Raw genomic sequence first — 17478 nt, 5'->3', positions numbered from 1 at the left:
TGTGACAATGGAAGAAAAGCTCAGAGAGATGCAGTATTGCTTGCTTTGAAGTGGAGGAGGGGGCCATGAGCTAAGGAATGTCCATGGCTTATAGAAGCCAGAAAGGCAAGGAAATGGATTCTTCCCTAGAAGCTTCAGAGAGGAGCTCAGCAGCCCTGTGACCCCTTGATTTTGGCCCAGTGAGATCCATATCAGACTTCTATGCCCCACAACTGTAAGATTAGTGTTGGCTAAGCTGCCATGTGGTCATTTGTTGCAGCAGCGCTGGAAAACTATTACTGCACCGTAAGGTAATAAATATTCAAGTCCACCGTGCGTGCCAGAATACCAAGTGGGAATTTCCAAGTGGATGACATAGAACATAGGATGTTGCTCTCAAACTCAAAAGAAGATATAGAAAGATGGTGAAAGCAGAGACGGACTACTTTGTGAGATTTTCTTTGGACAGAGCTGTGCAGTGACTTTGTACTCCCCGCTCCCAGGGAGAAGAGACAGAAGGAAACTTCCCCTTCCCTCCACTAATTAGAGGGGCTTCAAGAGTTTAACTTTTATACCCTTGAGTTTGAGGCCACAAAGGACTGAGTCTAACTGCTGCTCAGAAAACCTAAAGGGCAAGAAAAATGAGCTGGTGCTCTGCTTTGGTTTCAGAGGATGAAGGTCTGCAGCTGTGCTGGGCTCAGCCTGTCCTCCCAGAGTTTGTCAGGACAGAGTAAATAGGTCATTCCTGTGGAACAGGTATTTTGGCTCCTGCCTTAGGGAAGAGAAGCAGATGACGAAGTTGCAATAGGAAGAGTCTGAATGAAAAACCCAGAGCTGAGTCGGTAACAGTAGCCAAGGAACAGGCCGTACAGCAGTGATAGGGGAATTGTAGCTAGAGGGGCTCAGCAGGGGAGCCCTCAAAGAACCCATGAGTGTTTTTCCATGAGAGACTCAGCTTTGCATGTGTGCCAGCCTATGACAGTTAAGTAAGAACTTCCCCCTCCTCCCTCCCTACAAAGTAACTAGGGTTACTTTGAAGACTTGCTGAACATAATTGATAAATTGAGGTATCTGCAACAATTCTGATGCAACATGAAATTATCAGTGATTTCTATTGGTTGACAAAGTCATAGGTTCTATGAATACTAGTAGGGTTTGCTGTCTGCATTCATAAAGAAATTGCTAAATTTCAGTTAGGAGTTACTGAAAATAAAGATGCAATTTCTCCCTCATCCATATTCTGTCCATATATACTAGGTGAAGAACACTAATCTAGTTCCAAAGTGTTCTGTCACAGATTAGCGAACTTTGGCCCAGATTTTGACCCCTGTGAATTGTTCAGTTACACAGTAAACTAGTAGTAGATTGAAGTCCTAGAACAATATCTACTCCCTCATTCCAAACTGCTTCCTGTTGACTAGAATCTCAAGGATTTAACATTGGAGGCAACATATAAATGACAGAAGTCAAGCTACATTATTTTGCAACAGAAGTAAAATTTTGACTTATACCGTTTGATTTCTCCTTTAAAAAAGCTTTATCTGCTAACAGAAATGGTAATCAAGCCTTCCTAAGATCCACTAAAGTGTAAGGTAAGTTTGTAGGTAAAATTTATCTAGCCAAACACTGGATCTATTAAGAGGGCCTCTCTGGTCTACATTCAGAGTTCTTTTTGGATGTGCATGATTCCTTCATACTTCAATAGGGTCTTCAGATCTATGAGCCAAAATTTTGAGACACTCTGCCTGTGAATGCCCTTTAAAAAAATGCATGTGATAGAGATTATAATTAGAACATTTATTCCTGCTATTACAAAGTCAAACAAGAAAGCATTCAATAAAAGTTCTTCAAAGGTAAAACAATGTTTCTGGCTACTCTATAATAATAGTATTAACCAAGGCTGAGCACAGTGGCTTAAGCCTGTAAGCCCAGCACTTTGGGAGGCTGAGGCAAGTGGATCACCTGAGGTCGGGAGTTCGAGACCAGCCTGACCAACATGGTGAAACCCCATCTCTACTAAAAATACAAAAAAATTAGTCAGGTGTGGTGGCGCATGCCTGTAATCCCAGCTACTCAGGAGGCTGAGACAGGAGAATTACTTGAACCCAGGAGGCAGAGGTTGCAGTGAGCCGAGATCGTACCATTGCACTCCAGCCTGGGCTACAAGAGCGAAACTCTGTCTCAAATAAATAAATAAAATAAGGCCGGGCGCGGTAGCTCAAGCCTGTAATCCCAGCACTTTGGGAGGCCGAGGCGGGTGGATCACGAGGTCAAGAGATCGAGACCAGCCTGGTCAACATGGTGAAACCCCGTCTCTACTAAAAACACAAAAAATTAGCTGGGCATGGTGGCACGTGCCTGTAATCCCAGCCACTCAGGAGGCTGAGGCAGGAGAATTGCCTGAACCCAGGAGGCGGAGGTTGCGGTGAGCCGAGATCGCGCCATTGCACTCCAGCCTGGGTTAACAAGAGCAAAACTCCGTCTCAAAAAATAAATAAATAAATAAATAAATAAATAAATAAATAAAATAATAGTAGAACCCAGTTCTTTATATACTATAATGTGCCATCGAAACAATCCAATGTCTTATAACATTTGGTTATAAGAAAAATGTGCCAGGGCATTTCTTTCCTTGCTAAATTCTCTGTCTTAGGCTCTGTAAACGTCTCATCAATCTGTCACTCAATGCATGAATGTGTTTTTAAATGCCTCTTCTGTTGACAACTGCTCTATGCTATAATAACTATATTGTCTGTATTCTTAGATCTCTGGCATGTGGAGCCTTGTGGACCTGGGGAACCACCCCTCCCAGAGTTAACTAATTCCTAGAGATGACTGTTTGCCTGCCAGCATGTCTTTGATATGCAAACCAACTAATTAGGGTTCCAAGCCCCAACCTACCTCCTTTCATCCGATCACTGCAAGGTTTGCCGAAATTATTCAAACTGTCCAATCATAAGGTTGTTCTGCTTGCTTACTTTGCTTTCCCCTTTCCTCTTTTCAAAAACCGCAATAAAGGCTTCTGCCCTTTCTGCCTGCCCATCTGGCTTCCGTGCTTCCCTGTGTGGCCCTGCCTGCATGCCTTGCCTCCTGTTTCTAGGGGACTGTGAACATAAAAAACCTCCTTCCTTCACGGCAATCATTTTGTGTTTGCGTGTTGTACTATACCTGCTTGAAACAAATCCCAGGTACATTTTTAGATGATAGGGTGGAAGAACAGTGGCAAGTAAAACAGACCAAATCTGTCTTTGAAGAGCTGAAGATCCTTGAAGGAGCTTATATTTTAGCTTAGGGTTTATAAATTTGCATGAGCGTGGGCTCTAAAATAAATAGAACCTAGGTGTGACCAAGCACCATTCTTTTCTTCCCCAAATGGGTATTTTCTGCTAACCTATTGGGTAAAGGTGGTAGATGAGAATTGGAGAATCAAGGATTTAATCCTAATTCTCTTGTGCCTGGATAAAGACCGGACTCTGTCTACAGCAGACTCTACCTACTAATGCCTGGGCTGGGGAGAAAGGACCAGGGTGGGGTCCTTTTAATTTTTATCTGGCCACATGATTAGGAAGATACAAGATGATTAGGAAGATACAAGATGATTAGGAAGAGGTGTAGTGACTCACACCTGTAATCCCAGCACTTTGGGAGACTGAAGGAGGAGGATCCATAGAGTGCAGGAGTTCGAGACTAGCCCAGGCAATATAGGGAAACTGTCTCTTTAAAAAAAATATATATATATATATATATATAATATATATATATATATATATATATGGCTGGGCGTGGTGGCTCAAGCCTGTAATCCCAGCACTTTGGGAGGCAGAAGCAGTGGATCACGAGGTCAAGCGATCGAGACCATCCTGGTCAACATGGTGAAACCCCGTCTCTACTAAAAATACAAAAAATTAGCTGGGCATGGTGGCGCGTGCCTGTAATCCCAGCTACTCAGGAGGCTGAGGCAGGAGAATTGCCTGAACCCAGGAGGCGGAGGTTGCGGTGAGCCGAGATCCCGCCATTGCACTCCAGCCTGGGTAACAAGAGTGAAACTCTGTCTCAAATATATATATATATATATATCCATATATTTTTCATATATATATATGAAAAATCAGCTGAGTGTGGTGGCACTCACCTGTACTCCCAGTTACTTGGGACGCTGAGGTGGGAGGATTGCTTGAGCCTGGGAGTTTGAGGCTGCAGTGAGCTATGATCATGCCACTGCACTTCAGCCTGGTGACAGAGGGAGAACCTGTCTCAAAAAAAAAAAAAAAGGAAGGGAAGGGAGATGATTAGGAAGACCTACCAATGTCTCTCCTGAGTGCTTCCTGCCTTGCCAGTTTTCCTTACACCAAACTTGCACTGGATGGTGATGAAAGTGTGAAAGAAAATCACTAAGCTAAAGGGAAAAGTCAAGCTGGGAACTGCCTAGGGCAAAACTTCCTCCCTATTCTATCCAGTCATCCCTCTGCTGAGTGAGATAAATGCATATCTGATCAACTCCTTTGAAAAGGCTAATCAGAAACAAACAAACAAAAAATGCAACTTTCTTTTGTCTCTTATCTACCTATGACCTGGAAGCCTCCTCCCCACTTCATGTTGTCCTGCCTTTCCAGACTGAACCAATGCACATCTTACATACATTGATTGATGTCTCTTGTCTCCCTAAAATGTCTAAAACCAGGCTGTGCCCCTCCACCTTGGGCACATATCTTCAGGACCTCCTGAGGCTATATCACGGGCACACATCCTTAACCTTGGCAAAATAAACTTTCTAAATTGACTAAGACCTATCTCAGTTACTTGGCGTTCACAGAAGTATTTTAAAATTCTTTTTTTTTTTTTGAGACGGCGTTTCGCTCTTGTTACCCAGGCTGGAGTGCAATGGCATGATCTCGGCTCACCGCAACCTCCGCCTCCTGGGCTCAGGCAATTCTCCTGCCTCAGCCTCCTGAGTAGCTGGGATTACAGGCACACGCCACCAAGCCCAGCTAATTTTTTGTATTTTCAGTAGAGACGGGGTTTCACCATGTTGACCAGGATGGTCTCGATCTCTTGACCTCGTGATCCACCCGCCTCGGCCTCCCAAAGTGCTGGAATTGCAGGCTTAAGCCACCGCGCCCGGCTTAAAATTCTTAATATATCATATTCCTAAGAAGGCATGGACAAAAAAAAATTGACTGGAACCTGTCTCAGATACTTGGAGTTCATAGAGGGTCAGGCAGGTCTTACAAAGCAATATATAGTGTGCAGGGAACAGAAGTTATGCCTAGGTCCAACTTACTTTTCTTGTCATCTCCCATGCTCCCCATGTAGCACGGAAGAGGCTCTACTGAGTTAGGTCTTTTGCTTGAATGCCTCTCACAGATGCTCTGCTCACTCCCTATTCTCCCAGACACCTTCCTCTTATCCTTGTCTGCTTATCAGTCCAGTGTCTTACTGTCTTCCTTTAGTAGGAGAGTTTCTTCCTGCCTCTTCCCAAAGGATGAGACAATACAACTTCCACTGCCCCAGCCTTGCCCACGTGGGGCAGGTGGACCCAGAGCCTCTTGAGTCAGAGAACAGGTAGAGGCTCCTTCCATAGCCAGGCTTCCCATGGTGAGAGCAGGGTCTAATCTCTCCAGTTCCTGCAGAGGAAAAATCCCTCAGCAATGCAGGTGTTTGTTTCAGACAACACAGTCCAGCCTCACATGAAGAAAGTTTATTCTTCCCATTAACATGGGTTTGACCGTATTCTTTTCAAAACAGTAATCCTTGCTTTATTTCACCAAGGAGCCTCTGACCACTTCTGGGACTTGGCTTGCCTCATGAGTCATGATGCCAGTAGGGAGTTCCTTTGTCTTGGTCATCCAGGACAGCTTTCTGTTCCAAATTTCTTTCTTTTTTTGAGACGGAGTTTTGCTCTTCTTACCCAGTCTGGAGTGCAATGGCACGATCTCGGCTCACCGCAACCTCCGCCTCCTGAGTTCAGGCAATTCTCCTGCCTCAGCCTCCTGAGTAGCTAGGATTACAGGCATGCGCCACCACGCCCAGCTAGTCTTTTTTGTATTTTTTAGTAGAGACGGGGTTTCACCATGTTGACCAGGATGGTCTCGATCTCTCGACCTCGTGATCCACCCGCCTCAGCCTCCCAAAGTGCTGGGATTACAGGCTTGAGCCACCGCGCCCGGCTTCCAAATTTCTTTTTTAATTTTTGAGACAGAGTTTCACTCTTGTCGTCCAGGCTGGAGTGCAATGGCACAATCTTGGCTCACTGCAACCTCTGCCTCCTGGGTTTAAGCGATTCTCCTGCCTTAGCCTCCTTAGTAGCTGGAATTACAGGTGCCTGCCACCACGCCCAGCTAGTTTTTTGTATTTTTAGTAGAGACAGGATTTCACCATGTTGGCCAGGCTGGTCTCGAAATCCTGACCTCATGATCCGCCTGCCTCGGCCCCCCAAAGTGCTGGGATTACAGCATGAGCCACCACGCTCAGCCATTGGTCCAAATCTCTTAACCAGCAGAAGGGAGGAAAAGAGAATGTGGGAAAGCGTGTGAACTCATCCCTCCTGCATGTGATTTTCTCTCACTGCATCTATTCCTCCAACATATGTCCTGAGAAGGCATGGACCAAAGCCTAGGGGAACAGTAATATAAGGTCAGAGTATTTTTTCATTTGTATCTGGTCCTGCAAGAAACAGCTGGTTTGCACAAAGGATTTAACTGAAGTAAGTTTAATAAATGGACTATTTACAGAGATGCAACAGACTTAAAGGAACTCGGCAAAGAGTGGTGAAGACCAGGGTAAAGCAACAGCAGGAGGCCAATACCACTCATAGACACGTAGAAGCAAGTGGTGATGGTGTTACTGGAACCCTGTGAGAGCCACAGCTGTGGAGGAGGGGACACCTGAAAGTCGCATGGCAAAGAGGAATGCAACCACTGCAAAACCATGTCCCAACAAGGAGGCCCATTGGGTTAAATAGGCTGACCTGGCTTCCTGCCTTCTAATCCCCAGTCACCAGCACCCATCAGCCAAACCCAATTGGAAACCAGAGGACAAGGAGGGTCAGATGACATAGTCTAGGTATCAGCCTGCCAGAGCACAAGACAAGGCAAAGGGTGGAGAGTGGAGGGGCAAACAGAGAGGAACCAACATGCAGTCAACAATCAGAAGTGAAAAATGGTCTGTTTATCTCACAAAGCAAACCACTGGGTGCAGCTTATTACTACTTTCTGGTAACATACTGGACTTTTGTGTGCACCAGAAGAAATGCAACATTACCTTGTGGAAGTTCAATAGACATGGCATCTAGGGCACCCAATGCCTCATCTCCCGATGGACAGGATTTGGATTTTCTTTCCACACCCCTCACAACATGTCTCCTTATTCTATATTCTACATTTCTGCCAGGGGCAAACAATTCTGCATCAACCTGTTTCGAGCATCTAGGTTTTTAGGCAGGTCTTCTTCTTCAATACTCTCCCCTACCGGCAACGTCAGGAATCACTCAGTAGCATTCCTGACAGGAGTCTGATTAGATACTTTGCTGACAAACTGCTTACCATCACCAGAGGGAAACGTCTATCATTTAACAACTCTTTTTTTTTTTTTTTCCTTTTTTTGAGACAGAGTCTTATTCTGTCGCCAGGCGCCAGGCTGGAGTGCAGTGGTGCGATCTCGGCTCACTACAACCTTTGACTCCCGGGTTGAAGCAATTCTCCTGCCTCAGCCTCCCGAGTAGCTGGGACTACAGGCGTGTACCACCACACCCAGCTAATTTTTGTATTTTTTAAATTAGAGACGGGGATTCACCATGCTGGCCAGGATGGTCTCTATCTCTTGACCTCATGATCCACCCTCCTCGGCCTCCCAAAGTGCTGGGATTACAGGTGTGAGCCATTGCGCCCAGCCAAAAACTCTGTTTTTAAAGTTCACAGGTGGGCATGGTGGCTCACGCCTACAGTGCCAGCACTTTGGGCAGCTGAGGAGGGTAGATCTCCCGAGCTCAGGAGTTGGAGACCAGCCTGAGCAACATGATAAAACCCTGTCTCTACCAAACAAACAAAAATTAGCCGTGCATGATGGCACACACCTGTGGTCCCAGCTACTTTGGAGGCTGAGGTAGGAGGATGAGTCCAGGAGGTGGAGGTTGCAGTGAGCTGAGATCGTGCCACAGCACTCCAACCTGGGTGACAGAGTGGCACCCTGTCTCAAAAAGAAAAATAATTAATTAATTAAAAGGTTAACAATAAGCCACAACAATATTTGTTGAAAATGTTCCCCTTCTCAATGACAGTTTTATTTAATATCAAAGTTAGGTACTTAAAAGACAACTTGAGGCCGGGCACGGTGGCTCAAGCCTGTAATCCCAGCACTTTGGGAGGCCGAGTGGGTGGATCACGAGGTCAAGAGATCGAGACCATCCTGGTGAACATGGTGAAACCCCGTCTCTACTAAAAATACAAAAAATTAGCTGGGCATGGTGGCGCATGCCTGTAATCCCAGCTACTCAGGAGGCTGAGGCAGGAGAATTGCCTGAACCCAGGAGGCGGAGGTTGCGGTGAGCCAAGATCGCACCATTGCACTCTAGCCTGGGTAGCAAGAGTGAAACACCGTCTCAAAAAAAAAAAAGACAACTTAAAAGTTGAAATTCTCTGAGTTTTACATATAACTTCACGATGATTCAATACCAGTGGTACCATTTGGCCATGTTTTCATCCTCCTAAAATATTTTGTTAAATAGGGTCTGGAATCTCAGAGATTCTCATCTGCTGCTGCTATGAAGCAAAATTAACTCAAGAGTGGAGTGAAAGTATTAGGTCAAGGGGGTGAAAACATTAATTGGGGACAAAGACTAGGTACTTTTAGGGAGAGGGATAGGGAGACAATGATGCCATAGAATTACCAGCTAAAGTTCACAGAGGAAAATAATCAGTGTAAGATGAAACAGGGAATGTTTGCAGCACTCGGGAACAAAGAATGTCTGAAAAAATAAAACTGGAAGATTCGAGGATAGTTTCCATTTACTCCTCGGGTCTCACTCTTCTCTCCTCTGCTCTGTGTCCCAGGAAGCTGACCTGGGATGGATCAAATGAACTGTCCTGTGGTCTCAGATTAGGTTCTGGTTAGCCCCTGGGAGACCTGGGGTAGAAGATCAGGGCGGAGAGGAGTAAAGCTGGAATAGTTACCTGCTTCTGTCTTTCTCCCTGTGGGGTTTCTGCAGGCTGGCTGCATCCCTGCTCTCAAGGCCTCTGTCAGACTGCCCTCTCCACACAATTTTCTCTTTGGATTCTAGTAACTCTTCAACCTTCCGGCCTGGGGTTTCCCACACACTGCCCACAACTTCATAAAATGTCTTGTTCATTATTAAATTACTCAATTCCAGTATGTTGTTTGTTTTCTGCCAGGACCCTGATTGACACACTCAGTCCCATTAGCCTCCCAGCACATGTTTATTGAGTAACTACTACACGCCAAGGAGGAATAAAATGATTAATTAGAGAATCAATGCCTTCAACAAGGCAGTCTGAGAGTGGAGACAGCCACAGAAGCAGATCATTGTATTAATCCTGATAATATAAGGTGACACAGGGAGGCATTGGATGGGGAGGTCAGTGGGATATAAAAGTCTGGGCATGTTCACTGTCTACCCCACTCTGAGGGGAAGACTAGAGCTGGAAAAAAAAAATTAAAAGAAAAAAAAAGAAAAAAGTCTGGGCATGGACAGACTCAGGGAAGGTTTCTCAGTGGAGATGGGGTCAGGGAAATTTAGAGGCAGGGGCGTGGGTAGGAAGTGATCAGAAGCTGCCAGAGAAGTTTACAGTCAAGGACATCAGGGCCACTCAGATTGTGGTAGGGGACTAGAGGGGAGGGCTAGGCTGGACCAGATCAAAGAAAGCCTTGTGCTGGGGGAAGGCGTCCTTCTCTTCCATTTTCTTACTCTCCCCACCAAAAACCCAATATATCAGGTCCCCATGAGGTGTCTCACTCACTTACACATTCTCAGCTTACTGCAGCCTCGACCTCCTGGGCTCAAGTGACCCTCTTTCCTCAGTCTCCCAAGTAGCGGGGGCCACAGGTGCATGCATTTCTGTATTTTTAGTAGAGACAGGGTTTTGCCATGTTGCCCAGGGGAAAATAATGACACAGGTGAAGTCTACAGCCTCTTACTCTGAGCCCTTGATCCTGCTCCACCACCATGTCTTGCCACTCCTATTTCCTTGGCCTGCTTTGAAAATCACCCCCGTATACTTCCTGCACATTCTAAGATCTTTCAAGACGGCAACAGGACAATACGGCAAACTAGTCCTTGGAGATGAGCTACAGAAGAAGGCTAGAAGTGAACGTTCCCAAATGCCTTCTGGAAGCCCTGGCAGCCAGAACCCTTTTTCTTTGCTAGCATGAGATAGCACTGACACTGCTTTTGTTCAGTGGCAAAGGGTGAGGATAATGTTGGAAGGAGGCAGGGAGTGAGCATCACTTCATCAAGGAGTGGCTTTGGTTCAGATTGGTTCGCGTGGGTGGGCACGTTGAAAATCCATTTATCACACTAAATGGCAAGTCCAGGTGCAGGAGGTTCCCGTCTTCCGTCTTTCAACAGCAAACGGCAAGTAGTTTCATTGCAGGGTAAGGCCAAGCCCACTACTGCCCATGCTGTTTGTTTTGTTTCGAGACGAAGTCTAGCTGTCACCAGGCTGCAGTGCAGTGGTGCAATCATAGCTCTCCTGAGCTCAAGTGAGCCTCTTGCCTCCACTTCCCAAAGCCCTGGGACTACAGGTGTGAGACACCTCATGGAGACCTGGTTTACTGTTTTTTTTTTTTTTTTTTTTGATACAGGGTCTCATTTTGTCACCCAAGCTGGAGTGCAGTGATGCAATCTCAGTTCACTATAGCCTCGATCTCCTGGGCTCAAGTAATCTTCCTTCCTCAGTCCCCCAAGTAGCTGAGGCTACAGGTGCATGCGTTTTTTAGTAGAGACAGGGTTTCACCATGTTGCCCAGGCTGGTCTCATCAAACTCCTGGGCTCAAGTGATCTGTCTGCCTCAGCCTCTCAAAGTGCTAAGATTACAGGTATAAGCCACCGTGCCCAGCATTTACTGTTAACTTAAAAAAATTACAAATTTGAAAAAGGAGGAGACTTTATTTCTTATACAAGGTTATAGCCTGTAAGGTGGCCACTCTAGGCTGATAAACACAGCCTCTGGCCTAAGACCGGAGATAAGCACTTAGAAGGCCGAGGGGTTGGGATAGGAACTTTATGCTGACAGTCTGGCCAAACATACATATTTAACAGGTTACAGGAGGAGCTATGAATATTAATGGAGGTGGTCCTGACACATGCATATTGAACAAATTTGCCTGTAACATGTTCTCTTTGGGGTGGAGACTTAACATTTAAATGTATTACAAATAGGCCCTATACTTCAAAAGGTCTTTTCAGGAAGTGAATGCACACAAGCGCGCAATCCCTGTAAACCGGCCAGAACAGTCCATGGTTCTGGTGGTCTTATCAGGAAAAAGTTTCTGAAATCAGTCTCTTGTCCAGTGAAAGTTGTAGTTCTGGCTGGTGGAACAGGGCTTCAGCTAGTCAGTGTCTGAGAGCTGAGCTGTAAATGTTTTAATGTTGCTTATCTCAAGCCAGTGTTTGTTTAGCCGCTAGAGAAGAAGAAAAAGCTTGAGGCAGTGAGAGCATAGTTTATTCCTTAAGCGTAGGAGTCTGTGACTTAGGTCCTGTTTATAATTGAATGCCTTATTGCTACAAAGAGTCTGTTCTGTCAGACTTACGATTTCTATTTTAAACGTTAATGCTAGTCAGCTGTTGAGTCTAAATTCCAAAAGGGAGGGGATAGACTTCCTGACTTCCCTTCCAGTTGTGGCTAGAAACTCAGCTTTAAGGTTTTTCTGGGGTCTGCTTGGCTACGGGAGTCCATTCAGTCAGTGAGGGGCTTAGGATTTTATTTTTAGTTTACACCACCCTACAGGTTCATCCTTAATGCCTTTTGATATTAGAGACAGCCAATTCTCTAGCTCTGAGGCTAAGGAGGGTTCATCAGTTAAAAGCACACAAATAACTTTATCCAACGGATCCCTCTCTTCTCTTAACCTAGAGGGCGGAACACTGCCAGACTCAGCCTCCCCGCAAATAAGGACGAGATTCGGGAAGGGTGAAAAGAAAGTGATGGGCATAAAATCCTCGGAGTTCTCTCTTTGAGCAACTAACTAGGTCTGTTACCGAAGCCCTCTGCGAGCCTGGATGCTGGGTGAGGGCGAGGGCGAGGGCGAGGGCGAGGGCGAGGGCGAGGGCGAGGGCGAGGGCCAGGGCGAGGGCGAGGCCACTACGCAGTGAGCGCATTCAGCGGCGGCGTGATCCCGGGGGTGGGGCCCGTTTCTGAGCAGGGGCCAGCTGCCCACCCCCAAGGGGCCCCACATTCCGGGCCAGCAGCCCTGAAAGTCCCTCCCCACAGGCGGAGACTGCCCCAAGAAATCGACGCCCCGGCCCCGCCGCCCGGCCACTACCCAGAGGCTGCTGCCGCCTCGCCAAGTTCCTGTGGCCCCGGCGGTGCGGAGTATGGGGCACTGATGGCCATGGAGGGCTACTGGCTCTTCTTGGCGCTGCTGGTGTCGGCGCTGCTCGTCGGCTTCCTGTCGGTGATCTTCACCCTAGTCTGGGTCCTCCACTACCGAGAGGGGCTCGGCTGGGACGGCACTGCACTCGAGTTTAACTGGCACCCGGTGCTCCTGGTCACCGGCTTCGTTTTCATCCAGGGCATCGGTACTGGCACCTCCGGGGGTGGGGGGAAAGCGGCGGGGGCTGAGGGTCCTCCGTGAAGCCCCTCGCAGCTGAGGAAGTGAGGGAGGATGGCGGGGCCCGGAGGGGCGCGGTGGGGAGCGCTCAAGGAGCCCAGTCGGCAGGGCGGGGGGAGGGCGGGGGGAGGGCGGCGGGAGGGCGGCGGGAGGGAGGCTGGCGGGCTCTGGAGGCCGGAATGAGCTGCGGTTCCGGCGAATCGCGACGAGCTCGGGGTCTTTGGTGCGCGGTAGAGACGCACTGCTGGGGGCGGGGGAGCGGGGCCGGCCCCAGTTGGTTAACTCTTCGCGGGGAGTGGCTGGGACGCATTGGAGGCGCCTCTGAGATACACAAAAGAGCCGGGGCGCGCTGCTGCTGGCAGCCCACTCGCCCCCGAAAGTCGCCCCCGTGGACCGAGCCTGCGCAATCTGGGCGCGGAAACACTTTGGCCTCAGCCTTTTGCCGAACGTGCTTCCAGGGTGCAGATGAGGAGGGGAAGGGAGCGGAGTAAAGATGGCTGGAGCGAGACTTGTGTTTGTAACATCCTTGACCCTGGGTGAAGGGGCTGGCCAAGGGGGGGCCAGTGAAGAAGCATCCGCGCCGGGTTCCTCTCCTCCTAGAGTGTTAAACTCCGTCGATCCCGGGAAGCTGCCGGGACCCCAAAGAGTGTTTCGCCTCCCTGGACAGTCATTGGACGGTCTTAAGCCCGAATTGCTTGTGTGGCAGCCTACTGGCCCAAGGTCCCCCGCAGGGCTTCCTGTTGGGCACTAGCCCAGCACTTCGGGTGGGAGATGCCTGGAGAGGGCCCGCGGCCTCCTGGTACCGGGGGATGCCTCTGCTCGGGATGTCCCCGAGTGTCCGTGTTTGGCCCGCGTCGAGCCAGCCCCGGGCCTGCATTCTCCCTGCTGAGGCTGGCGCGGGGGTGGGGCTCAGCAGTCGCTGGCAGTGTGTGTTGTCATTGTGCAGTGCCGCTCGCCATGTCCTGACAGCTTCCTTCGGGTTGCCTTGTGGCTGGAGGAACCTCGAGCTTGTGGAGCAAATACTGTGTATTTGTAACGGGCATGGCCTTGAGAAAGTAGTTAGAGAAAGGCAGCAAGGGCTGGACTGGAGTTATGTCGCAGAAAATAATCGAGAAGGGTAGCAAGGGTTTGGAAACAGATGCCTACTGGCTGAATCTCTAGCTTTGCCTCCGGGCAGACTGCCTTTCTTCACCGAATATTTAACTCCTCACAAATGAGTGTGCAAAAGAGTGCTGACCTCATTCCTAAAGTAAAGTGATTTCGTCTGTTTTACTAGTTGTTTTCAACTTGTACTGCAGCTTTCGCAAGTGTGGCCAGCTTTCTCCCACTCTGGAATGTAGTGGAAGATGTTACTAACCCTGAGTAGTCTAAGGCTTCCCTGGTATGAGATCGGCATCAGGGTGTGAGCACCACTGGCCACATAAGTCATTTTGTTGCGTAATTCTCAGCCATTTTGCCACTACGCTTAAAAGAGAAAAACATACTCAAGTTCCAAAGTAATGGTCACCAGAAACACTCTTTTGGCCCAGAGCTGTCTACACCTTGTTTGCTGAAAGAATAGAACCAGTCAGCCGGGCGCAGTGGCTCAGGCCTGTAATCCCAACACTTTGGGAGGCCGAGGGGGGCGGATCATGAGGTCAGGAGTTCGAGACCAGCCTAGGCAACATGGTGAAACCCGGTCTCCACTAAAAATACAAAAAGCCTGGCAGACACCTGTAATCTCAGCTATTCAGGAGGCTGAGGCTGGAGAATTGCCTGAACCCGGGTGGCAGGAGGCGGAGGTTGCAGAGAACGGAGACCACACCACTGCACTCCAGCTTCAGCAACAGAGTGAGACTCTATCTAAAAAAAAAAAAAAAGTAGAACCAATCTTCTCTCCCACCCAACTCTTCAGAGCTGCTTTTAGTACCAAGAAACTTTCCTTCTAATACCAAGAATTACCAAGAATTTCCTTTGCTTCTAATACCAAGAAACAAAATCACTCTTGACTCTGTATGTCCCTCAGCTACTGCCTCAATTCTGTGCTTGAGAATATCTCTTGAAATATCTTCTTAAAATTGAGGATAAGGGAAACACAAGTGATATTACTCATTGCCTGACTTGCCACAGAGGAGAAAACATCAAAATGGCTAACAGTGACTGCATGCTGTGGGTCCACTAAGTGCATGATGTCACATGATGTAAGAGTAAAATGAGGCAGACAAAAGCTGTGTAACTTACCGATGAAAGTTGTTTTCTTTTCAGTGACCTTATTGTCAAAGTTCGATTCTCTGCTTTTATGGTAATATACTTATTTTCTGCCTAATCTTCTTTTTAGAAAACCTGCATCTAAAACATATTTTGAAACTCTTCATTCATATTAGAGTTCAATATACAGTTTTCCTAAAAGTTTTTAAAGTTACTCTAAACTTTGAACTTAATCTGTTCATACTTACTCTTGGACAAAAATGTGTGAATGGATATTTTGGCAATTGTCATCTGCTGCTCTTATGAAAATCTTGTTGTTGTTGTTGTTGTTGTTGTTGTTGTTGTTGTTGTTTTGAGACAGAGTCTCCCTCTGTCACCCAGGCTGGAGTGCAGTGGGGTGATCTCAACTCACTGCAACCTCTGCCTCCCAGGTTCAAGTGATTCTCCTGTCTCAGCCTCCGGAGTAGCTGGGATTACAGCTGTCTACCACCATGCCCAGCTATATTTTTGTAGTTTTAGCAGAGACAGGGTTTCACCATGTTGACCAGGCTAGTCTCAAATTCCTGACTTCAAGTGATTCGCCTGCCTCAGCCTCCGAAAGTGCTGGGATTACAGGTGTGAGCCATGGCACCTGGCCCATCTTGTGTTCTTTAGGTTCAATTACTGTATTTGTATCAATGACCCAGAGTTTGTCCCATCATGACTCATCCTGTTTCCTGTTTGGATCCTGGATGTGAAAATCACTTTAATCATATAATGCATTTAATTGACCTGAGCATAAATGTTTCCATACATGTAGGCACATGCATGGTTCTCCCCAGTTCTTTCACATCTTGACCCATCCACCCACCCACATTCCTCACCCCAAGCATTAGGAAGGCTCCAGTGGAAGGAGGGAGAGTAATAAACAGACTTTATAAGCTTCAAGGGAAGCATACTTTACAGACTCGCCATGTTATAATAGACTTTTTTATTGTGTGTGATTGGTACAAGGAGGAAAATTTGGGGCAATGGGATTTCAGAGCTCTAACAATGAACACAATGTAATGGAGTTCTCTTCTGTAATATACAAATATTTGGAGATGAGGAAAGGAAGGCTAATTTAGAATATATACATTTTCTAAATATATACATTTTCTAAATAAAAACCTATCAATCTTAATGATATAAGGGTTTATACAAAGCATAAAGAGATTATTTAAAATTTTGTGACAGTTATTACTCTAAGTATAAAATGCAATATACAAATAGTAAACAATATTTGAAACTAAGAACAAGTATGAGTCCTTTGAAACACCTTTAAGAAGTAAGCTCTGGCCAGGCACAGCGGCTCAAGCCTGTAATCCCAGCATTTTGGGAGGCTGAGGCAGGTGATCACCTGAGGTCAGGAGTTTGAGACCAGCCTGGCCAACATGGTGAAACTCTGTCTGTACTAAAAATATAAAAATTAGCCTGGCGTGGTGGCAGTTTCCTGTAATTCCAGCTACTTGGGAGTCTGAGTCAGGAGAATTGCTTGAATCTGGGAGGCGGAGGTTGCAGTGAGCTGAGATCGTACCACTCCACTCCAGCCGGGGCAACAGAATGAGACTCCTTCTCAAAAAAAAAAAAAAAAAAAAAAAAAAAAGAGAAGTAAGTGTCAAAGAAGCAAAGCTAACATAGAAGTTCCAAAACAAATCTCCCTCTCCTTCCTTATTCCCCTTTCCCTTTCTCGCTCACCCTCTCTCTCCTTCTCACATTTTCTCCTCTGTATTCCTCTCTCCCTCTCCCTCTCCCTTCCCTTCCCCACCTCTCTCCCCACCTCCCACATTCCAAGTATATTTTGGAAAAATGTATATATTCTAAATGAAAGTATAACAGATCATGGGAAATCTAAAATTAAAGTAAAATTTTAAACTAGTGGAAAATCTAGCTAGACTCTGACATGAATGAGGAAGAGTTTAGAAGAGGCTTTGTGCCTCTCTGAAAGAAATGTTTCCCATGAAATAAGTATACTACTAGGAAATCACAGAAACAACCTTGGAAAGAAGGCTACATAAAAGACTGAAACAAATAAACGTTCTCAAAGTGGCTGTTGACCTTTTAAAAGGTTCAGCAGGTGGAATGTGTTTTTTAGTGAAAGGTAGAAATTCAGGTGTCTAAATTTAGCAAAAAGAAGTCTTGGCAATTCTATACTCCTTCCTTTCCTGTGTAGAACTATTTTTGTTTGTTTGTTTGTTTGTTTGTTTCTTTGTTTCTTTGTTTTTTTGAATAGAGTTTCGCTCTTGTTACCCAGGCTGGAGTGCAATGGCGCGGTCTCGGCTCACCGCAACCTCCGCCTCCTGGGTTCAGGCAATTCTCCTGCCTCAACATCCTGAGTAGCTGGGATTACAGGCACGCGCCACCATGCCCAGCTAATATTTTGTATTTTTAGTAGAGACGGGGTTTCACCATGTTCACCAGGATGGTCTCGATCTCTTGACCTCGTGATCCACCCGCCTCGGCCTCCCAAAGTGCTGGGATTACAGGCTTGAGCCACCGCGCCCGGCCCAG

The 17478-nt window shown here is 46.9% G+C and overlaps 1 protein-coding gene across 2 annotated transcripts in view; it reads left to right on the top strand.

Moving 5' to 3' along the window:
• The first annotated feature begins 12316 nt into the window (after nt 1-12316).
• The window catches only part of CYBRD1 (cytochrome b reductase 1), a 40447-nt gene continuing 35285 nt past the window's right edge, over nt 12317-17478 (top strand). Inside the window, exon 1 of one of the 2 annotated variants that reach the window (XM_010352189.3) lies at nt 12317-12730. In XM_010352189.3, coding sequence (XP_010350491.1) covers nt 12538-12730 — 193 coding nt within the window. In that variant the 5' untranslated portion in view covers nt 12317-12537. The remainder of the gene's footprint in view (nt 12731-17478) is intronic. The other variant, XM_003921880.4, reaches the window with a different exon arrangement.

This window comes from Saimiri boliviensis, chromosome 5 (genome assembly GCF_048565385.1).
Source record: "Saimiri boliviensis isolate mSaiBol1 chromosome 5, mSaiBol1.pri, whole genome shotgun sequence".
Lineage (NCBI taxonomy): Eukaryota > Metazoa > Chordata > Mammalia > Primates > Cebidae > Saimiri > Saimiri boliviensis.
This window is presented reverse-complemented; position numbering and strand designations above follow the sequence as displayed.